This window comes from Falco rusticolus, chromosome 1 (assembly GCF_015220075.1).
Source record: "Falco rusticolus isolate bFalRus1 chromosome 1, bFalRus1.pri, whole genome shotgun sequence".
NCBI classification, from domain to species: Eukaryota; Metazoa; Chordata; class Aves; order Falconiformes; family Falconidae; genus Falco; species Falco rusticolus.
The window spans coordinates 104420912-104444632 of record NC_051187.1 but is presented as its reverse complement, the minus strand read 5'-3'; the positions used below and the strand labels follow the sequence as shown (position 1 = coordinate 104444632).

General features: G+C 37.8%; 1 protein-coding gene and 1 long non-coding RNA gene across 51 annotated transcripts in view; one reads left to right on the top strand and one right to left on the bottom strand.

Annotated features, from left to right (window-relative positions):
• Window positions 1-23721, bottom strand: part of ANK2 (ankyrin 2) — a 355749-nt gene that overhangs the window by 26486 nt on the left and 305542 nt on the right. For 36 of the 50 annotated variants that reach the window (XM_037393591.1, XM_037393582.1, XM_037393573.1 and 33 more), the window contains 10 exons: window positions 22994-23092; window positions 21632-21786; window positions 20554-20765; window positions 19496-19700; window positions 17573-17669; window positions 13099-13327; window positions 10494-10619; window positions 8216-8338; window positions 6674-6706; window positions 3839-3860 (listed from right to left, as the gene is read on the bottom strand). In XM_037393591.1, the coding sequence (XP_037249488.1) occupies window positions 3839-3860; window positions 6674-6706; window positions 8216-8338; window positions 10494-10619; window positions 13099-13327; window positions 17573-17669; window positions 19496-19700; window positions 20554-20765; window positions 21632-21786; window positions 22994-23092 (1301 nt within the window). The remainder of the gene's footprint in view (window positions 1-3838; window positions 3861-6673; window positions 6707-8215; window positions 8339-10493; window positions 10620-13098; window positions 13328-17572; window positions 17670-19495; window positions 19701-20553; window positions 20766-21631; window positions 21787-22993; window positions 23093-23721) is intronic. The other 14 variants (XM_037393610.1, XM_037393865.1, XM_037393809.1 and 11 more) reach the window with 1 other exon arrangement.
• On the top strand, window positions 1786-17565 carry LOC119150845. The gene is made up of 4 exons (XR_005105222.1): window positions 1786-1843; window positions 4208-4384; window positions 5663-5756; window positions 16452-17565. It is a non-coding gene; the product is annotated as an uncharacterized LOC119150845 (long non-coding RNA).

Sequence of the window (23721 nt, the reverse complement as noted above, 5' to 3'; positions counted from 1 at the left end):
AGATTGTTCAGATGTTACAGATCAATGTTTAAATTAAAAAAAAAACAAAAAACAACCAAACACAAGAAAAAAGGGGAAAGCATTAGAACTGATTGAAAGTTGATTTCCTCTAAGAGAAAGCCAGTGTTAGCAAACCGTCAGAATAACATTGGGTTAACATTTTTTTTTTCTTAATGACCAAAATAAAAAGTTAAAAGTAATTCTGCAGTAATCTAAAATATGATCAAATACGTAGAGATCTGAATCAGCTGCAAACCGGCATTTCATCTAAGGGGACTTCACACCTAAACAATGAAACAAACATTCTTTTGTTTTAAGAGGCATGGTCCTTTCCTTGGAACATCCTCATTGACAACTAATGAATTGACTGAGGAAAGAGAGGACAGAGAAGAAAAGGAGAGATAATAAGAAAAAACTGTGAATCAACTCAGAAGTGATTTCAAAGTTTTAAAAAATGTAATGTATGGCAACCAAAAATCAGAGACAGTCACACTAGACACATACATACAATTCATGTAAGGCAAGTTATTTCCATGCAAAGCAAAGGTGTTGCAAATGCTGCTGGGTATGTAACTTCGGTTAAAAAACAATAGCTCTGAAAATTAATCATATAAATTAAAGATACATGAAAATATTTTAAAACATACTGTGGTGAAATATTTCACTAATCTGTGCAATCAATGCACAGTAAGCTGGATGTAGGTAATTACCATTATGCCATAACAGCCTGCTGGGGATATTTCATTTCAGGAGGGACTAATAGAAAATGTGTATTGAGCAGAATGAAACACTGGAGGACTGAAGCAAGTTATGAAGAGAAGGAAATGCTTAGAAATTAAAATTGTACCTTTTTCTTTTAAAGGTAGCACATCATATAAAACTTGACCCATTTCTGCACCCCCATCTAAAAGTCACAGCAGTAACGCAGATAAGGAGGACCTAAGCAATACGTGTATCTCTTTGTAAAATAAATAACCATTTTGCTATACTGTTCTCATGTGTAATGAATGTTAAATGTTTGCGCTGTACATTATTTATAACCAGATTGCTGGGGGTGATTTTGGTGCTGAAAATTTGGCGCTGCTGTTTTTACTGTGAATGGTCTAGTGCATACTGAAATGCCATCTAGTAATTTTGTGGATTTCTACCACATTTTCTTAAATGTCAAATGGCTGACTATCACACTGGCCAAAGAGTCAAGTTAATTCGCCTGAAGCAAAGAAGCTCTGGTGGGAAATAAAATGAAAGTACTATCCGAACGGCATGTGGCTGGTAGCAGGAATGCTTGCTGGGGTTCTCCGTTGCCTAACTGGTTAGCAGAGTGAAGAAGCAGTGGTAGGATTACTATTAGAGAAAAAATAAGGTAACTCCTAAACTGTGAGGAATGTTCAACAGCTGTCAGTAAATACAGCTGGTGGAGTACAGGACAAGGACCTTTTAGGATAGGCAGTGTGTCATTAACATCCCAGAGTAGTCGCCCTCCCTGCCATGTTACAAGCTTTTGGACATGACATGGTTGGCCTCCCTCACACCTGCACTGGAATGTTCCTAGCTCATTTCACCAAGCTGTTTGTTCTGCCAGGGACAGTGAGTGTAACACAGCTGTCTTGGTGGCTGCTCAGTCTCTCAAGGTAACCTTGAAAACTAAAGTGCAAATGTTTGTTTCTGAGAATAATTCTTTAGATCAAGTAGAGCAGCTGAAACAGAAGATGCTGATAAAATCTCTCAGTTTATCATAGTGTTCTAGAGGTTCTGTTGTTTGATTTTATTGCTTGTTTCTTTCCTCAGTGGGAAATTGTTTTGGATTGAGCTGAATGGATTTGAAACTAAGTACCTCTAACTGGTAAGCTCTTGTGGGTCACGTTCTTGGCTTGCCCTCATTCTTTTGGAGAGAGCTGTTTACTTGTATTAACTCTTCAGCAGACCAGGAAGGAACTGACTCTACAGCCAAATGGTAAAGTCTCTAACACACTTTTCAGAAACATCAGTTCTAATCCTGGCCGAGACCTTTTAAGGTCTATTCATGAAGGTGAATTTGGCAGGATGTTGACAGGGGTGAGATTTTCTGCATTGTCTCATAGATCCCTTTCCCTTTAAGTAAATAATTATTCCCAAACCAAGGACACGCACATGTGAGTCCTAGTTCTTACCGAACAGTACAACTGTTGGGCCAAAAAAGCAGCCAGTCACTTGTATATTACCTTACTGCAATTAGAAGTGACTTGATCTAAAGGCCACCATTAGCAGAAGTATAAGAGAACTGGGATAACTGCCTGAAACGAAGTTGCTTGGTTGTAAGTATATTTTCCAGCAATTTGGGTAGCATGATGTGAGCCATCTCAGTGGTCTTTAAGCAAGCACTTGCTGGTCTCCTTTGTATTTGTTAATTATGCTTTTAATGATTCCTGGGAACAGGGTCTCTCTCACACTCCTGCTTGCAGCTGTTCTACCTAATTCTCAAACTAATTCTCCGTTAAGCCAAAGGAAGAAGCAGCAAAACTAAATTGCTCTCTGACTGGTACTTTCATTCATCCAGTGTAAGAGTCACCAAAGATTCTAGCTCTGTGCTATGTTGGATCTAGATGAGTCTGTGACAGCCACCACTGAACAACCTCACCGGCACCCCGCCACCTTGCTTAGAGGGGGGCGTACTGCATTGAGTAAATAACTGTGCAGCCAGAGGAGCACTCAAGCCTTTCTTCACCTCTCCATTTTACTGTTCTGTTGAATTCACTTCCTGTTTCCCATGGCCAAGGTGAGACGTGGGGGGACTGAAATTCCACTCTGCTAGCTATACTATGGTGTGTCTTTTCCACCTTCATGAAATTGGTCCTCCTGGTATAAATAATAATGGATTAGAGCAAAAATCTGATCCTAATAACATTGTTAATCATGATGAATATTATTTCCCACCATGTTATTAGCTATTTTGTCACCCTGATGTCTTCCATTCTCTAAATGAAGCATTTCTGCTTTAGACAAAGGAGGTTATAGGGGAACGATCATTCATTTGATCTTCAGGATCATGGTGCTGTTGTCTTTCCAATTAAAACTTGTACATAGTATATCAAGAATAAAAACCTCAAAATGCAATGTGGGGGAAAAAAGGCAAGGCATTGCACTTTAAAACTGGAAAAAAGACAGAAGTAATTTCCTAAACAGATTTAACAAGTCACTGCATTTGAAAACAGTTCTTATTAGAGATACTCTATGTGTGTGTTTGATTTGCGTCTTCATTGAAGATCTTTGGCATTGTGAAGCACTCTCCCTCTGTTTCTAATGAAAACAGCCTGGTTCTGTATAGACAAAAGGTCTATGCGCTGTGCTGAGCTTAACGGTTATATTTCACCACAGTAAAGGGAGGGGGGGGAGGGGGGGAAAGGGTTAAACAGCCTGATTACTTTGGACAGTATCACTTTTTTTCCCCATGAGATTAATTAATTACATTGGAGTATTAATTATGCTTTCATTAAAAGTGATACTGTCATATATCTCAATATGAGGCAACAATGTGTGTCAACAAATGGACAAAACAACAAAATGGAGGGATGAGCATTCATACAAGCAAAATAGCAATAGCGGGATCACTAGGGATGTCAAAGGAAAGTAAATGCTTAGATGAACTGTTTTAAACTGTATTACTTGTTAATTTATACATTAAAATGTATTTAACTGGATAGCTGCTTTGGTATTAAATTGTTTTCTATTACATGTTTAAAGTATTGATGTTATTAGCAATAGCAGTTAAAGCTTAGCTCTCTTTCATGCTTGTCTTTATTCTTATTCATTTTTCATACAAATTGCACTATAACATTTTCAAAAAAAGAGAAAATCTTACTTTTTTCTGAAGTCATATCAACCTGGAAGAGAAAAAAGGAGTAAATTTTAAAAATTCAGATATAATCAATATGTATGAAGTCACTAGCGAAGATCGAGTCAAATCCACTAGATGTATGGAGACATACAGATTCATTGATTTAAATGGAACCAAGAATGTATTTAAAATAATAGTAAAAGCATGGCTTTGTTTATTTAGTATTTCTAATAACAGAAAAATGGTTACTTTGCTATAGTTACGGTCAACAGTAGATGCAAAATGTTGCAATGTATTTTCTTTAAATGCAACAAGCAGTATAGAGGATGCAGGCTTTTTTATTACTGGGTATGTCATTGCATTGTTCTTCATTTACTTCTTCCCATCTAATAGAAGAAAGTCCAATACAGTCATCTGAAGGCGTATGTCCCATCTGGATGGCAACTAGTACCCTTGCTACAACATAGTTTCATTGGCCATAGCCATTCTGAGATTGTGCACTTTTGCCTCTGCACTTTGTGGTGATGAAAAGCAAGTGCAGAAATGGATGCAGACTTGCTACTGCCTAAGGTAAGAACTAGGATTTGATGCTACTGATAGTTATTGATACCTCTAAGTGGGAGCAGTGATGGCCCTCAGAGGCCATCTTTTTGATTTTTTCAGAGTGTATTTGGGTATCAATTGAAAAAGCCATACAATTTTATTGTTACTCAAAAGAAAACAATAGTCCTTGCCCAAAAAACATTAAAAAAAAATATGCAGTGTCAGACTGTGAAAATTCAAGGAGCACGTTTTTGAAGTTGCCTTCTGGTTTGATTTTTTTTTTTTTTTCAGTTTTCAGTCATTTGACCACATAAGCAAAAAAAAAAAAAAACCACAAATTTGGTTGTGTAAATTTAGATATGCAAAAGTGTACAGACTTAGAAGTAGCACTAAACATTTAATTTTCTACACAAACTTGTGGTGCCAGGATGACTGTGAAGAATGAAAATCAGCTATGCGGTACTGCTGATACATGGTGTATTGTATGTTAAAGCCCTCACGATAGTTTCTTTAGTTTCTTTAGTGATTGTTGAAAAGGTTTTACTTGTTTAAAAGTAGTCCTTATAAAGATCAATGCAATATATTGTCTCAGTTAAGATGCTACTCATTCTTGCTCTTCCATAAATTGAACATGAATACAAGTAAATCACTGGCAGCATTTACATGTTCCTGTATGCCTTGCAATCATTTAGGTGACATTATTAAATTTCACACTTAGCAATGTGTATTAGGGATCCATAATAGTATGAATTTCTCTGATGCCCTGCATGGTAACCTAGGATCCCTAGAATGCTTTAATTCCCCTTTTAATTTTAAGTTCCTCCAAATCAGTCTGGAACTATGTCAGCATACTAATTATTAACATAAAAATGAATAAAGTAAAAAAAAAAACCCCAAAAAAGAACTTCAAGTGGAAGGTGGTTTTGGCCACTAATGAGCTTGTCTTTTTGTGCTTCCATTTCTTACATAAAAAATCATCAGTGTTCAGAAAAATAATTTTTCACTGATTTTACAGAGTGTAGATTTGTTAAAAACAACTTTTGGGAACTTCCCTGGGAAAGCATAAAGAACATTATAGAGGCTAAAAGAATTAGTTTCATGCTTTTGGTACAAAATTGAGTGATCACCTGGTAAGAAATGTTACTTTCTGAATGAATATAGTGGGAATTAGCTGAAAAACTTTGGCCATGTTTTCACTTGAACAGTGCCTGTATTTCAGTGCCGAAATAGGAGTGGTATATATTTCTGCAATGATAACAGGGAACTGCAATCCGTGCAATGAAACTTCTGAACTCTGTTTTGCAGTTCATGGAAAAGATGCCCATCATCTTTGGGGAGCAGGCTGTTCTCACAGTGCTGGCACTCTTACTTGTTTCCAACAGCTGAACATCATCAAAATGTGAGGATGCTTTTCTAACGTTACTTATTCATGTAGGGGTCTGACCTTAAACATCTGTAAATGCCAGAACAGGGCTGAGAATGTAGTGGGGAGTTGGCCACATTTCTCCATGAAGATGCAATTCAGTTTATGTTAAACTCTACACCTTTTACTTGGAGCAAACTTACTTTTAACTTCTGGGTTAACACTGATTCTGTACTGGACTTAGGTAATACAACTCAAAAATCTCTACGATCCAGTCTAGTGGATGTTATAAATGGAAAATATTTGTGAATTGCAGCCCTTCCAGGTACGTACAGGTAGTGCCTTCAATTGAGACTGGTCACAGACTCCCCGCAACAGTGGGGAACTCGCTGATGGAAGTAATTGTTGTCTTTAGGTCTGTTCCTCTGCCTCTGTTCCCCCCTACCCACCACCACTAACTAGAAGAAGCATATTCAGACCATGCTTAGGGGTAGTAATAAAAGGTATACTATGTCAATGATCTGAATACTTCAGACAAGTCCAGTAGCAACACTGTGTTATTTTTAGGATGCAGGATGGTTCTCAGCATCAGAAAAACCAGTCCCACATATCCCTTGGTTTGTGCTGCAGGGAATAAAGGTTAAAGAAGTACACTTGTGTGGCTTATTCTGGAGCAAAGGAACTGTTTGGATAGTAAAATGAACTATTATAGATCTCCACAATCAGTGCATCTGAATCTGTAAAACTTTAATGTAGGGAAGGTTAAACTCAGTAAATTCCAAACGTGAGCCTGGGCAAGATCCTTTTAAGTGCACTCCTCTTCATTGTTTTTGTAGCACTGACCTAATGATAGATATGCCTGTTTCACTACAGATTTCATCTTCCAGGCTATATCTGTTAGTTGTATTTTAGTAGTACACATAAGCATTAACATGCTGTTAAAGCAACATTACCTCCTCTTCTTGTTCTTGATCTGATTCTGATTCCTTTCAGTTCCAAAATGCCATGCAAAAAGAGAAGGGGAAAACAGAGCAGGCAAAATGCAATTTTTTTAGAAGACTAGAGTAGGAAAAAATAACTTCTGACAACATTTAACAGAAAAGAAGAAAACACAGTACATTTCTTAGGTCAAAAAGCAGCACAACTAAACTGTCAGTTTAAAACACAAAAGGCTACAGAATCACGCAAATTACAAACAGTAAAATTGCTTCTGGGTGTTAAGACTTCCAGTGATCCTTATTTGTATCAAGACTTAAAATATATACATACATTTACACCCATAAATTAGTGCAAATAAATATTTTAAATAGTTAAGAACATTACCCATTTAAAGTTTAAATACATTGAGATGTATTGTTTTTAAATTATACAAAAATGCTGTAAATGCTGAGAAAAAATGAACACCAACAGGAAAGATTTTGGACAAACAGCCAGCTTAATACATTCCTAAAAGGCATGCAGCTCCTAATTTGACAAGGACAGTAAAAAATCTGAGTTACCACAGAAGAGCAATAAACTGACTCTTTCTAAGGAAACAAGTGCTGCTTAACATCTGATCTCACTTAAACAGAAATCAAGGGCACTCCCATGATTTACAAGCGTTCAACTGGTCTCAGTCTTTTATTTATAAACACTAACTCATACTAGAGTTTACCTCTCCTTTTTCTGTCCTTGATATTGGACTATTTTCTTCCCCAAGTACATTAATAACTATTGTAACAATATTCTGAAGAAAGACCATTTACACAATGTGACATACTCATAGATTCTTGAAAGATTTGATCAGATGATGGAAGAAAAGTCAGTGTCAAATGTCAACGTAATATTAAAATCTAATCTAAGAAAATACTTTTGGCACTGCTATAAACTTTTCAAATTCTAGAGCTACATGTTTATCACTATCACCACAGATAAACAAGGCAGTTGATAAACAAGGCAGTTAGCTAAAAATGCTATTGCAAAGCTCATGAACTTTCAAATTGGCCAATGAAAAAAATTACAAAAAATTTTCAGTTTTTCTATACTTCATACCTTAAGAACATCATAGGATCTACAGACATCCTTATACTTTGTGAAACAAAGCTTCATCTCCAGAGAGGTGTCACAAGGCATGGTTAGAAAGTGTGGGAAGCATTTGGTAAAACAAAAAATGAACCCAGAGGTTCTCATCAAGTCCCTGATCTGTCTCATCCATGAACAGAAACTGGGTAAAACTTCTGTATGAAAGAATTAGCATAGGTCTTGCACAACACCACATGAAACTATGGGACCTATTTAATGCAAACTGGATTTTTGTCTCCCTTCTGTCATCTGAGGACTCATCTTTGAACACTGGCATTAAGAGTACCAAACCCAAGAAACTGAAAGCCCTTGGGTGGTATGTATTATTCTTTAAAATACCTGACTACAAAGCGCTAATGATATTTTGCCCTCCTACTCATTTCTTGTTTATATGATAATGCTCATGACTGCAGATCAGTATAATTTCACAGTACCTTTGTGTAAATGGGTAAAGTGATGTTTAAATTACATATGGCTTGATGAACGAGGCCTCTTGTAGATTTTGGCTCCTTCATGAATGACAATCGTCCACAGGGCTCCTGAGTGGTATCTCGCACCTGGTAGAGCAAACATACAGACATATAATCTGTTCTTTTGGTGTTTTGCTAAATGATCTACTTGTGCCACTCAAAACTATTTAGCAGAAAGAGGCTAGATGTGGGAGAAAAAGTCCATGTAGGCAAAAATGATGTGGGTTTTTTCCCCCCCCTGCTTGTTTGTAAGTGTAGATAAGGATGCATTTGGGTATCAAAGCAAGAAAAGACACAAGCATGTATAGGCTTACACATTAGAAACTTATTTACAGCAGGCAGTCCTACCACTGTAATCACAGTCTTAAAAGAAAAGAGATATTCCATTAAGTTTGGGCTTCTAGGATAACTTACAATACCCATTTTTCACTGAAACTGTTCCCCAAGCTTTATGGTCATAACAGAGATGCACTTTGTGTTAGGTGACAAAAGGAACTAAGCCATTTTCCCCCATATGACAAGAATATGTATTTATGCTGGTGTTAGTGATTTTTTTCGTTGCTCAAAATTTTAGTATTAAATATGATTTTAACTAGTCTTCTGGCTGAGTGGCTGAAAACAGTGGAAGATTACACTTAAAATTTCTTCTCTTGCAAAACATTTTCTCAAATATATTATTAAACACTAGTCTTAGTATGACAGAGTTTGCTGGACTATATTTATAGGTGTGGCCATTATTATCTACAAAAAATACTACATCATGCCATACTTCAAGATTTTGCAGTGAATCTTAGAAATATATGTTCCACAGTTGTTAGCAGAAACAAGTGTAAGCACTTAGAACTTAAGATGCTGGTGATGTAGTTTTAGCTTTTGTACATTATGTCAGGAGGATTATGTATATCACAGATGAAAGCATGACCTCATTCTTAGCTTTCTGAACCGATAAAACGATACAGTTAGATACACGTGTACTAACTTTATCAGGTTGAAAACCGTAGATGCAAATACACACAAGTTTTTGAACATATTTTGGAAAAGCCATGGTGGAAGAAAAACCACAAAGCCAAAGGTAGGTGGTGGCATAGGTGAAGTTCTAAATTAAAACAAGCTTACAAAATATTGCTAGAAAGGAGGGAGAGTTTAAATATCACCAAGCAGCATACTGAAAACTTAACACAATGAAGGAGTGGTTTTGATTTTCTCCACTTTTTGGAGGCTTCCAGTCATAAGGCATTTCTCTAAAACTGTTTTGTAATGGCAATAGTGTACTCCGTTGCAGTTGGGATGTCCCGCTGAAAAGTTTGTGGGAAGAGGTTTGCAGTGCCCTCTAAATATCCTCTCCAGACGAGAAGGTGGTGGTGGCTTGGTGATCACAGCGAGGGCACTTTTTTATGTGACTCCCTGCTCCCCGCAGATCTCATGAACGACGCAGATGAGCCCCGTGGACCATGGTGTTTTTGTCTTGGCTCTATAGCTAGGGCTACAGCATTAGTTAATTTTTGATTAATGGAGATTTTTTGTTTTGGCTTTTGTTTTACAAAATTTCCTACTCACATAAAAGTTTTAAAATTGGATAGTACAGTAATAGACATTACATGGAAAACATTAGGTTACAGTTGGGAATTTATCAAAATTAATTACTTCCTTTTTCCTTTTTTCTCAAAATTACGGGAAAACCAAAAGATCCAAAAAGGAGCCATGCTTTTCTTACTGTACCCCCAAGGAAGTTTTGCATTGCTACTGAAGAGAGGATGACTAGTTGAAGAATAGGTCTATCTCTATTTACAGCCATATACATATTTACAAGTGTAGGGTACAACATATCATTATTTGATAGATTTCTGCCAATTCTACAATGTTTTATGACACTTTTTTGCAGTTTCTGCACTTTTTCCTGCACTGTATTGAACCATGATACAGAAGAACAAACAGGATCAAATGCGATCAGCTCTTTAGATTATTAGGTAGAGAACGGGATTCCTAGAAGTACCATTTTGGTGTCTGAAAGAATGCTGTGGACACAGTCATGGCTAGCAGAACATAGGCACAGATAATTATATTTACAGAAAAATCTTCCTAAATTTTAGGTAGCCACAACTGGTTGTTTTGACAACCGAGTCAACATGTAATCCATTACCATAAATTGATTTGGAACTGTTCTTCAGTCTACTAAGTCTACTGTAACTCAGAAGTAGACAAAAAACAAAAGTACAATCCATAGATCATATTATGACATTACCTTAACAAACAGAGGAAGTCTGTTTTCTTTGAAGGCAAAGAAACTGAATATATGATGTTGCCCACTCTTTGTTAGTGGCACCAAATTGCCAAAGCAGTCCACATAGATGGGTTTTCCTTCTAATACCTATTGGAAATGAAAAAGAAGCAAAGCAGCAATTAATGACAATGAGGTGGTTAGGATTTCTTCTTAAGCATAATTCTGCAGCAGTTTTGATCAATTCCTTGAATCGCTAGGACTTGTCAGCATTTACAAGATTTGTTATGTACAGTTATCTAAAATCTGTGGAAACATTTCAGGTTATTAAATTCCAAATGGAATCCATTGTTAACTCAATAACAATAGTGTGACACTATAAATGACCAAATGAGTATTCAGTGTCAGGAATCTGGGCAAATTCTCAATCTATATTTTAATTTTATATTGGGTTATTTTATATTAACATAGTTTGCTAACCTGGCCTCATCATAACAGTCTAAGAAATATTTTTTGCAGCAACCAAATCAAAAGTCTTTGTTTTGACTGGTAGGATAATAAGCCATGGGAATAGCATGAAGTTGCAGAGGACCTTTTTACCAATGCAAAAACTTTCTACATCAGATTACCTATGTGTTTAATCTACTTGCAACAGTCTGTTACAGCAGGCAAAGACAGTGTTTATCAGTAGATTCTATTTATTTCAGCTAGATTTGTAAAGGCCTAGAGCTTTTGAAAGTCAGGCCTCAGGTAAATGGCTCTCCGAAGTCCCTATAGAATGATATCAGCTGCATCTTCGGATTGCTATTTTATGGCCAAATCTCAGCTGGCCAGTTTTGGAGATGTTCAAAATGCCAGTACATTAACATCTCAGTCTTACTTTCCAGAAGTTCAGCCTTGTCATTCAGTTTTGTAAGCTCATATTTTATTTAGCTGCTCTGCACAAGAAATGCCTGTCAGAGCTTCAGGAACAGTGAGCACAAATCTTTTAAAGATGGGATTCTCACAGAAAAGAGACCATCCTGAGCAGAAGAGTATACCATTGCATGCAGTTAAAGTTAAAGCACTTTCAATTTGCCATCCCTTCTGAGAACGCTAACAGAAAAGCCAGAAAAAACACATTTAGCAGGCAGCTTTCTGGATTCCCCATAGGAAAGCTTTTGCCCATTCAGCAATAGATGTAATTTTTATTTTTTTTTTGTAAAGCAGAATATTAATCAAACCTGCTGGTTTAACTTCTTGGTATGCAAAGATGCTGACAAAAAGTGATAATGTTGACTGCCTTTTTGGTGAATGATACTCATTTATGGAGTTACTGGAAGTTGAGATTTACCTGTCCTTTCCGCTTTGACAATCTCCCCTTTTCTTGCAACACCCACTTAGTATCAGGCTCAGGAACATAACAATTCAGCAAAGAACACCACCCTCAAAACTCATCTTTACTCAGGCATTCCTCTAAGAGGAAGTCAGTAAGTGAAAAATTCAAGATGCCTCTTGGCAGTTTGCTACAGAGCTAATTAAAACTATGTAATCACTGTAGACCACCACAGAATTGACTATGAGGTACCTGGATTGAATTTAGGGCTAGCCTGCATCCATAGAACTTAGTTGTAAGCTAACAGGGAAAAGTCCATTTACAACATCTATCTGCTGCCTCTCAGCTCACTGTTGAGTGGCTTTAATCTTGTTGTTCACCTGAAACCCCAGCCAAGCTACACACAATTCCTACAGCCTGTTGCATTTTGTTTAATAAAAGCCATGGGTGATGTCTCCTGTTTGCATAACTAGCCATCTCATAATACTTAGTTGGCAGTAGCTACTCTAGTTTTGAATCTGAATTAAAGAAATGCTGACCCTGACACCAGGGAAAAGGAGAACAAAGAACCTGAAACTGCTGGGCTAAATGGTAACCCCCAACTTTACTTTATTACCCGATTTCCCAGCATAAAATCAGTGCAGTTCCTAAGTATAACTGTTTAACAGACCCACCATAAAAAAAAGCATCTTGGGAAACCAAATTCTTCCCATTCTGTTTTGTCCTATGGGTTTTCTAAGCCTTAGTCTCATAACAGAGAGCTCAGACTCCACTTCTGTATTTACTGTCTCCTTGAACCCACCTTAAGCTTCCTCCTACCTAATTTTTTTAATTGCTGAGGACTGCCCTGAGAACACACTGGGTGTCCCATCTGAATGCTGATAATGCCATGGAGAAAGTAAAACCACAGTATTACCGCAGTCAGACAGGGCATTCCTTTCTAACTTCTGATAACCAGCTGATTGGATTTCCTTGTGGGTGAAGCCCACAGTTCCCTTCCACCTCGGCAGGCTGGCCCAGGAAGACGCAAGTGCAGTCAGCTGTGTGTGGGTAACCTGCCCACCAGCCCCCGTGGACTAAGGGATTGGCAACTGCCCCTTGGGAATAGGATTTCATCACTCGTGTCTGGCAGCTACCTTTCCTTTACATCTGACAAAAGCTGAAGTTTACATCTTATAATGCATTATAATGCATCATGACAGTATTTGTCAGCACTGTTATTTTTCAGTACTTGTGGCAGATAGAAGGCAGAAAATATTAGCTTAAAAACATACATTAGAAAATGGAGAAAACTTTAAGATTGTTGTATGGTACCTCTACATCCCTGCTTCTGGCAACTTCAGCAAAGTTTTCTTGTTGTTCTAGAGTTTTATCCACCTTGTCATCTGTCATGCAAAAACATCGTAACCGTGCTTCAATGGGATCATGTGATTTGGCAAATACCACAAATTTGGCCATGTAGGGGACGCAGATAATCTCTCTGTACACTTGGGAAGCAAAAGTAACAGATTCTTGTGTCTGTCGACAGTCTATCAACCAAAATCTGTAAAAGAGAATGAAGAGTTGTATAATCAGCACAGAAAGATTTAGGCAAGAAATGTTTTCTCATCTTGGCAGCGTTAGCTGGTAACCACACCAATTGTATATGACAAGTCAGAATAAAGTAAAACAAAATTAGTCACCATTTGGGAAGAATAGCCCAAGAATGGTCATGGTACCCCCTATGCATTTAGGAGCATGAAGCAAAATTAACAGGGAAAGCATCTGGAGCAGGACATACTTTCCTAAATTCCAGATGCAAACCTTTCACAGAGTCTCCTGCTGCACAAATTCCAGGCCATTGTTTGCCTTTCTGGTAAGATCTCACTCAGCTGGAAGCGTATTTGCTTCCAGGTACGATGTGACTGACTTTTAAAGGCTTTAAGAAGTTCACTTGTCCTGTGGCAGACAGTCTCACTTATCTTCTCTGAATATAATATTAAAACAATTACTTGTGGCTTACCAAAATCAAGAGATTCTGGAAATTCATCACAATATCCAATAAATGATTTTTCTTCTATTGAAAATCTGGCTAATGCCTAAACTTTGTTTTCATCTGAATTTAATCCTTTCAGGGAGAATATGTGATCCAGTGTTTCGTGCCCTTTACCAAGAAATAAGTCTCTTCTAGAATAAGCTCAGTGGTCTCCGTTTTCCATCACTTTCAGCAGCTTCTGATGACGTTTGAAATGGTGATTGATCTTATCACCATTCTTCTAGAGCTGCCCAGAAGATCTCTGAATTTCTTCTTGTTTATCACATGTCATTATTTGATATCTACGCAGAACCTAAGTAGAGAAGGGTGTACTGGAAGCGTACAGTTCCGGTTTCCCACTAACCATGACTCTGCAATATGTGCCTTTCTTCTAGAGAGAGACAGGTTCTTTTTGACAGCTGACTTCCATCTCTGTTGTGGAAATATAAAGCTGCCTTGCCCAAAACTCTGTTTTTCTTCTACCACCTCGCTTAAAAGGTTAGCAGTACATTCCTTACATACAATATAAAAATCTGAGCGTCTTTAGGTCAGTGTAAATTATTTTGTCCACTGTGTAACTACCACTACATGCAAAATCAGAAGTTATTCTGATGTGAATTTAGTCAGGGGCTTTTAACTTTGATTTTGTGGTAAGTTTTTGTAATGCATATTGAAGACCAGTGATACATATATATTTCTTCATCTGAGCCATATTCTAAGACTCTGAGAGAAGATGTGTCCACATCTGATTCCTACTACCCTTGCCTTCACAGAGGTTGTGATCACCACTGACTCCCTTTTCGTCATGGTTTCTAACAGGCTGTTTTACTGACAGCATCTTTCTAATGTATACACTGAATCCTCTACCCCAGTGGTTCCCATGACACATGTGCCAGAAGTCAAACATAAACATGTTCAAAGCAACAGGCAAATACTGCTGGAATAAATTACTTCCTCTCATGATGTGAAGCCAGGAGCTGCCACTGCTATCCCATTCAAGTACCACCATGACAGAGAAAAATTTTTACAGGGTAATGTCGTAAGTTGTCTGATTTCACTAACACAATTATTACAAAGGAATGTTTGCCTCTTACTAAGAATTGCTAGTGTGTCTGCATCAGCAGAAACCACCTCAAAACCTACCAAACATGCACCATTACTGAAGACATACCATGGATGTTGCAACTCAGGTCTAGAACTTCAGCTTCCAGCACAGGTCCTCTTGTGTCAAAACTGACCCTCCTCTTGTCTAAAACCCACAGGTTCGCTACCTTTTCTTTGGGCCATTCGAGCCAGAACAGCATTGCCCGTTAATAAAAATTTACAGAATTTCCTTATACCTTTGTCAAGACAACTGAATTATTATTTTGCAAAGATACCAGCTTTCACTTAAAATAATTTTACTTCCACCCTCAAAATGTATCAGCAGAAACACACCAAGCATTTTACAAGGAGTAGCACGTATTGCCTTCTTTCTCAGATATCACTTCATTTAGTTTGTGGAGCTGATGACATTTCTTTTAAATAAAATTCACTGTGTGGGTGGAAAGCATGCTTGAGTTTGACACCCGTAGGATGGAGACAGAAGTCAGAAGAGGTCAAAGACACCTCAAAAGCTGGTACAATGTACAGGGGGGCTTACTATTTATTGTAGATTACATGGTATTATAACCTACAAAGCATACTTTTCAAGTGTGTTTTCTCTGGTCTTACTCATCTGCAGTTGAATAATAGCGAATTTCATGCTGTGCTTATCTTTAGAACATTTAACAAACACACTGGTTAAAAAACAGGCTGATGACATTTGAAAGAGAGAAAGCATGTTTGGTACATAAAGGCTTGGCATACTGATACTTTCCTTTTCATGTGTGGGAGAATTATGCTATGCTGGACTCAAACTGGAGAAGCTATATCCTCTGAGAAATCACCATATGCTCAAAAGATTTGCTGTCATACACCAGGGGCTAAAAAGCCCAAACAGATAATAATTTTTTTAAAAAGCTGCAGCTCAGTAAATGGAAAACAGCTATGCCTCAAAGTCTGCAGTTCAATTCACATGCATTTTAGACAAATATACCTCTTTCCCAAGCTCATTTTGGACAGAATTAGTCTTATGAATGGGAAAATAGTGCTCCATCATTAATGGTTTAACTAGACATAAACAAATTACTGTGAATAGCAGACAGGAATCAGCTGATTCTCAGCAGGGCACAAGGGCAGATGTACTTTTAGACGGGGGCAGAAGTGAAGAAATTTAAGTTAGCTTGTCCTTCAGCAAAGAAAGCAATTAAGTCCCTGACTAAATACATGAAAAATCCCATTTTCTAACTTTGACAGCATTTAAAAACATGCTTGAGTTAAAGTAGTCTGTTGAAAATTCATTTAGATTAAAAATAAAAGGTAGAACCTATTAAAATCTCTATATGGGACCCTGCCTATATCACAGAACATTAGCAATAGTAATCAGTTTTAATGTCATCATCGTGATTAGGAAACATCCACTACCAACATGGAATGCAGTTCCGCAAACTGTTTATTTCATGTGTAGCCCTGGTGGGGACTTCACAGCTTTAGGGTCTTTGACCTCTCAAACTTTGCATCTAGTCTCCACCTCTGGTTCTTAAATTAACCTCTAATTTATCCTTTTATACAGAACACCGGAGGTAGCAGATGAAAGCTAAACCACGCTTCAAGGTCTCCCTCTTGTGGTCACTGCTGTTAAAGAAACGTACATGAGCGTTGTTGCATCGGACTTCACAGGAAGAAAGCCATTTCTGAACTGATAAAGTATAGAGAAATAATACTTTGTTTTGCCTAATTTAAAAGTTATATTGTAGATTGGACTGAAAAACCTGAACTCATTTAACATTAAATAAATTATTTCATTAAATAGCAAACCTAATCTATAATAATCACTGCTCTGGACACTGAATGTTTGCACTGAGGGAAATTCATTGATTTTCATGGGCAAGCTATCCAAGGATTTTTGTAACTGTTTGCTAGACTACACATGCTGAAGTTAATACTTTCCAAGTCATAGACTGCATCTCCTATTACAGAGAAGGAGATTTTTGAGCATTCATGTGATATAAATCATGCACAACATACAAACTAAAATGCATACTTTTTTTTTCTTTTTTTTTTTAGGATTAAATTCTGTTTTCAGAAAGACAGCAGTTGAATCTCATCACAAGAACAGATGGTTGGAATAGATTCTTCTAGATCACAGTTTGGTACACCTACAGGCCTTTCTACTTGATTTTTTATTTGTTGGATATTCTGGAAGTAACAGCTTTTATAAGATTTATAATGAGATACCCAAATAAGGGACTTTTGTGTCCATGGAAATTTGCATATTTCTGCATCTGGGAGAGAAGGGGTATTCAAAGTGAAACCAGGTTTTTTCTAACTACCTGAAAATTGAACTGTCCCTCAGATTACTATTTCAGAAAAGTATGTATGTCATTCATTCATTTCTGGTTTCACAGCAGGTGCTGACTGAAAAGGACTAATGGCCGAGATAAAAATGGCAAGAACATCAATTTCTCTCCGCCACTGGTCAGGGCTGTAGTGCTTACAGCTCTTGTACATCATCTGTCTGGGCTGGGAGGCTCAGAGCTTCCAAAAATACCTCACCGGTTGGTTCACAGCATAGACAAAATACCCATGTTCCTTCTACTAACTAAACTAAATCAGTTTAAGTAAATAATTTGTTGAAAAAAGACATGCATTTGAAGGTAACAGTGTAAAACTCGTGTTTTGTTGTGTAGGTACCTGGCAGACACGTTTGTTGTGAAGGAAACACATTCATTAACAAATGTCAGTGGTGTTGTTCCAGTGATGTCTTCCCATTGGGCAGGGGTGGTTCCTCCTGAAATAAGAGATTTTTTAAAAAATTAAAACCAAGCAAGCCTGTAACTTTCATGCTTCTATGGAATATTTTACATTCTTCTGAACCGGTATAATCCCAGACATGGCTTCTCCTTAGGTCTATGTTTTTCCACTAATGCTAGTAGGATTGTATGGGTCTACCCTGAGAAAATAAAGTGCTGAAATGGTTTTCAAATTTTAAGTCCTGTAGCACAGCGCCAGCAATGTTAAAAGAAGCTAGAATTCTGGGGGGAGGGATGTAATTTATTAGAAATTACTTTTGTTCACTCTAGACTAATCACATACGCAGAACAAAACTGGCCCAGATAGAGCACAGTTAAACCTATATTGTTACACTTGGGAAACAATAATAATGTTACTAATAGTGACCACCACCACAATTTATGATTTCTATAATCTACTTTTTTTCAAATAATTCAAAGATTTGGGTCCAGTATGTACATAGATAAGAAATTTCTTTTGCACACCGCAATGAAAACCTATGAATCAATGTCTCTCTGACACGGTCCCTGGAAGATCTTGCAGTTAAAACGTGCACCTCCATATCATGCCGTACAAGAGGCAGCCTTCTGGATTGCTGTCAGTCTGTCAAGTGTCCCACCCCTCTGTCACAGACATTGCCAGCTTCCTATCTGGCCCATGCAGCTGAAAACGGGGGCACAATCTGTCACCCTGCAGCTGTGCCTTTGAGTTCTTCAATACCTGTCCCTGCCTCACCTTCTGGTGAAGGATGTCCCGTTGGTTTCCAGTTACCTTAAAATCACACTGAGGTTACAGAAAACAGAAATAGAAGTGTTCATTTCTAACAGCAGTTACAAGTATTTATAAAACAGAGATGAAGAACTAAAGGAAAAACTACGCGTAACCAGGGCTAAGTCAGAATGTGTGTCTGTCCCTCCTGTCATATACAGCTGCCTTGTTAAGATGCCCATTTGACCATGCAGCACGGTCTTCATGCAAACCTTAACCCCAAGCTGTATCTGTAAAAGAATACTAGTTTTCAGGAAATGCCTCCTTTCTCCTTTTGGTGAAACATTCTTGGAACCAATTTCCCTTTTAAAGTTTTCTAGAGGATCCTCACAGATTTACTGTCCCTTCAACAAGCTTACTCAAATTCCTTTTTATAGATGAGACCATTCTTCTTTATTTAAATAAGTGTTTCACTCTCTTGGAAATGCAAACACTTCTTTGTTGATCAGACGTTTCTGGTATTTCAGCAGCTACCCAACACCTTTGTATCAAGAAATTGTAAAAGCACCTGCTTTTACAACAGGAACAACTCATCGACACATCACAGTGAGTAATGCATCTTACACTGGGTTGGTATTTGAAATCAGTTTGAAAATTAAAAAAGATGCTAAATTCTGAACAGAATAAATGCATGCAGCTCATTTCTGCCTCTTAGCTGAGACTGAATGAGATGCTAATCACTTTGGAGTTATAACAAGTATAAAGTGTGTAACTCCAATGTTTTCCTCTAAAGCATACTGCAACATTATGTTTGTACTACACTTACTCTGCTAGGCAGAGGGTAAGTTGGTTCTTAAGAAACTAACTGTAAGGAAAACGCCAAAAAAAACCCAAACCCAAAGTCTATGATTATATTACACATCTCTTGTTAGTCCAAACAACAAATGTTTTTTCTGCTAGAAAGTAATTGTTTGGAAAGTAGTTTATTTTCGCAGCATCTCATCCCAGTCAGGTTTTCACCAAGATTTTCACATATATAATCAGTTTGATATATTCAGTCCACAATGACCAACAGTTTCAAGGTGCACATTAAAAGCTCTAGTATTTGCATCCTACCTGTTATGCTGCATAGTAACCTTAAAGTGGGTGTGTCACCTCCATAACCATTCATGATCCCATCACTGGAGGCTTTGGGGACGGGAATTGTCATCGTGATGGGTTTATGGAACTTCCTTCTCCTGGGCTCCAGTGTGACTATAGGACTGAAGGTAGCCTTGTTGCCTAAAATCTTCTTTGTAAGTTCAGTATGCATAGGTTGAGCCTTTCCAAAGCAAAAGACAATAACTGAATAGTTACTTTAAAACAGTTTAATGAGTATGTAAAGAACTGGGTCTGTATATTGCCACGAAACCCTTAGGTTTGACACTAAATGGCACAATTTCCCATGAAATTCTGCAGACTAAAGAACTGACTAAAGAAGTGAGAAGGGGAGACCTCCCTTTTTCAACTTTCCCATGCCTTCCTCCTCTTCCTATCCCATTTCTTGGTGCTTGTCAGACCCTCCATAGCATTAATTCACTTACCCAGTAGTAAATGATTCCCCTTGTCACCTTTTATTTTTTTTTTTTTTTCCTGAGAGCAAGCTCTGAACTATTTCAGTAAGCTGTTCAGCTATTCACAGGGGATTTCAACAAGCGCAGCCTCCTGGCCAAGGTAAGCTGTGGATGCACGCAGCAGGAGGAGGGGATGGTGGTAGGGGAAAGACTCCCCCTCTTTCAGTAGTGAACTGTTCAGCTGGTTTACTTCACGCTGAGAATCTGTATATTTGACTTAGTTATTACAGCACTTTGTACTTCGCTGATGCCTTTTGTAACAAGTATTTAAGAAATTGTTCTATGACCTACACTAATACCATCAGCACCAACATTAGGTGCTTTTCCCAAGATCATATAGACAGTTAACAGACAGGAATCTGAACTGGAATATCCAAAGCTTTACCACTTGCTTTGACTTTTGCATGGATTTTTTTGTTTCTTTTTTAATTATTTTTACTAGAAGCATTGTAGACAACAATATACAACATGATAAGTGGAATATGCTGGTTCTCCATTCAAAAAAGGTGATTTTACACTTAAAAAAAAAAAAACCAAGCCCTTGTAATTGTTTCACTGTACCTGGAGACCCACACGAATTCGTTTGGTTAGAGCCCCTTCTGGGAAGACTGCCTGCACTTGCGGCACAACAGTGCTACTCAGCACACCTCCCTCAGGTCCGATAAGGTTGCTGTCCTGTTTGATCCGAGATACCACTGCAAAGTACTGAGGGAAATCTCGGGTGATGATGCGGCAGATACGTTTCTTCTCAAGCTCCTCTGGAGTGTCAAGTACTGAAGCCAAAAGAGAAGGTGGTCAGAAGACAAGAATTTCATAGAAAGAATACAGCAAACTTCAAAATGCATTGAACTTTTCATAGTTTAATTGCAACTTACAAAAAGCATTTTGTCTAGAAATCAAAGGGGAAAAGGAAACATACCCGAGTATTTCAAGTTCAGTTAAACCAGAGAAAGCAAGAAAGGAACAGATGACAGACTGAAACAACTAACTGAAGGGAGCTTAACACAGCAAACTCAGAACATATTGATATCACCCCCAAAATCAGTAGGCAAACGAGCAAAGTGATCGGTTCAAGCCCCTTTCCATTCCACATGTTTACACTATGGCCTGGAGTAGCATCAAGGAAACTAAATTCCAAATCAAAAGTATCAAAGTACGAGTTCAGCTTTAAGTATGTGAGTTGGCTTCTTTACTTTTGGGGGGGCGGAGGGTTGTGAAGAAAGCCCTCAAAATTAATAACAAATTCTGCAGAACCTAGACAAGCCCAAGGCCATTCTGTTCTCTCAGAAAGCAAGAGTACCCATGACTGACGTTTCCTCCCACACACGTAGCTGCTTGGAAAGGATTAGTGTGGTAATTGCCTTGTTTTGGAAAGATGTTTGCTATGGAAGCTTTTCGTTTCACACTATGAAAAGGAGCAGTAGAAAACACAAGTCTAGCATCTATTCTCAACTTGGTGATGGAAGATTTTGTTTTGTCTCACTACTTGGGCAGACCATGCAAGGAAAGTAAACACAAACGTGCTTACATGGACCAAACATGAGGTGCTAAATAAAATAAATGGTAAAAAGCCATTAACCCCAGCTACAGGAGTAATGCAGGAGAAGAATTTTTTTTACAAAAAAGTCACACTGGATACCTTCATCCATCCCATTCAAGATTTCATTCAGTTCATCCTCAGTGTATTCACAGAAATGCTCCTTCCAGCTGTCCCCATTCTCACTGCGCAGGATCACCAGCTCTCTCTCTTTCCCACGCAGAGCAGCAAAATGGGGAATCTCGACAATCACAGGCCTGGCACAGCAACACAGCGCATTAAATGCACATGGGAGAGAGGAAGAAACAGGATTAACAGCAACTCTATTCAGTCTGCTACAAAGTGACCTGGAATTCTACCTAGTTCACTGGAATACTTTGGCATAATCCTAAACTAGTAGGTCGCTAACACATACAAGGTTTTTACAGGGACCCAGTAAATGCTGAAGGATAGATTAAAGAGTGCATTCACCTCTTTCCACAGTGTGACTGTTATTTGGTAAGGTAATAGTGCTTGGCTAGAAATTTGGTAACTGTTTTGCAAATTCATAAAAACCCTCATAGTCATTTTAGTTGTCACTACTGTCTGGGTTAACCTGTGCAACTTCATTTCAAAGAGAATCTACTGTAATGTATATGACTAGTAGGACAAATTCTGATCTCACTTATACTAGTGCAAACCAGAATAATTTCACTGCAATCAGTGGGCAGTTGTGTCCTGTACCAATTTTACTTCACTGTACTTTTATATATTCCAATGAATTTATTCCTGATTTACACTTTGGGAGAGATAAAGGTGGTGTCAGGAGGTCATCTGGGTTTCTGTTTCAGTATAGGAGATAAGAATTTGCCTTGTTGCCTTACAAACAGATGTCGATATACGTATCACTGTATGCATCCATATATTTATATACACACACATGTATGCAATACATATGTGTACATATAATATATCTATATTCATATATACATATACATATTCTTAGAAATAAGAGAGAAAATACAAATATATTTGTATATACAATTCTCTAATTAGAGGACTCACACAGGTTACCATGTACATAGTAAATGCCACATGTTCTATTACACTGGTGGTATCCAACATACAACTTATTGATTAATCAGTTCTTGATACAAAAAAAGTTTTAAATTTTACAGTAGATTCCTTTTTTTGTCCCAGTCCAGGTTGCTTTGCTACAGACATCAAGCACAAAACTAGGAAGATTTCATGCCAAAACAAAAATGAAGGCCACAGTACTTTAAGAAAAAGATACAGACATACCACCAAAACAAAACCACATACCACAAGGGTTGGAAAATGGTCCACTAAGGGTTAGGTATACAAAATTTCAAATGATAGAAAGGGACAATATCATGGGCATAATGACATAAAAAAATCATATTGCAGAAGGAGGAGAAGAATGGGGAGGTCAGCATCCATCAATTTGTTTCAAGTCTCTCCTACCCAAGGAATTTGGTCCCAGGAGGCCCCAGCTGAAGGATTCGGCTGACCAAGCTTTCTCCCTCATTAAGTGGGGGAGGAGCCGTAGGCAGATGAAGTTTACTGAGTACATCCAAAGCAGCAGTGAAAGAAAGAACATAAATAAACTTTATGTATTTTTTGTGCCAGAACGCCAGTGCCACTGTCTGGTCCACAGAGTGGAAGTTAGGCTGTACACTGAATAAGGTTCCGTCCTAGCAATGACTAATTTGGTGATCAAAATCAGCAAAATTAGTTTTGTTAATTTAAATTGGTTTTGCTTATGGGAAGACATTGTGAGTTTTGGCAGTGAACTCAATGGGAATGGGATTTGGACCTTGGAATGCATCTCTGCAAACAGTACGGTAATTTTCTGATTTCACTGGCAGTACAACACCTAGAAAAACACTTGTAGGAAGGGCACAAAGATCTGAGAATGAATAAAACTGTGCTATATCCTGGTCTTTCAGGATGGAGAAACCATTAAAAAGAAAATGGGAGACATACTTAAGATCAATTTGTGTGTGACAAAGATAATGGGAAGACTAAATGTGACAGCACAGTACTACTGCTCTTTCGATTTCTTTCTGCTTCTCTTTAAAAATGAACAACGTGTGAAAAGAGCTAAGTGGTACAAAGCACCTGATTAACCAGGTTGGTTGCTGTTACTTTAAGAGAGGTATCCTGTCTGTCAAAAGGAATGGTTGGCTTGC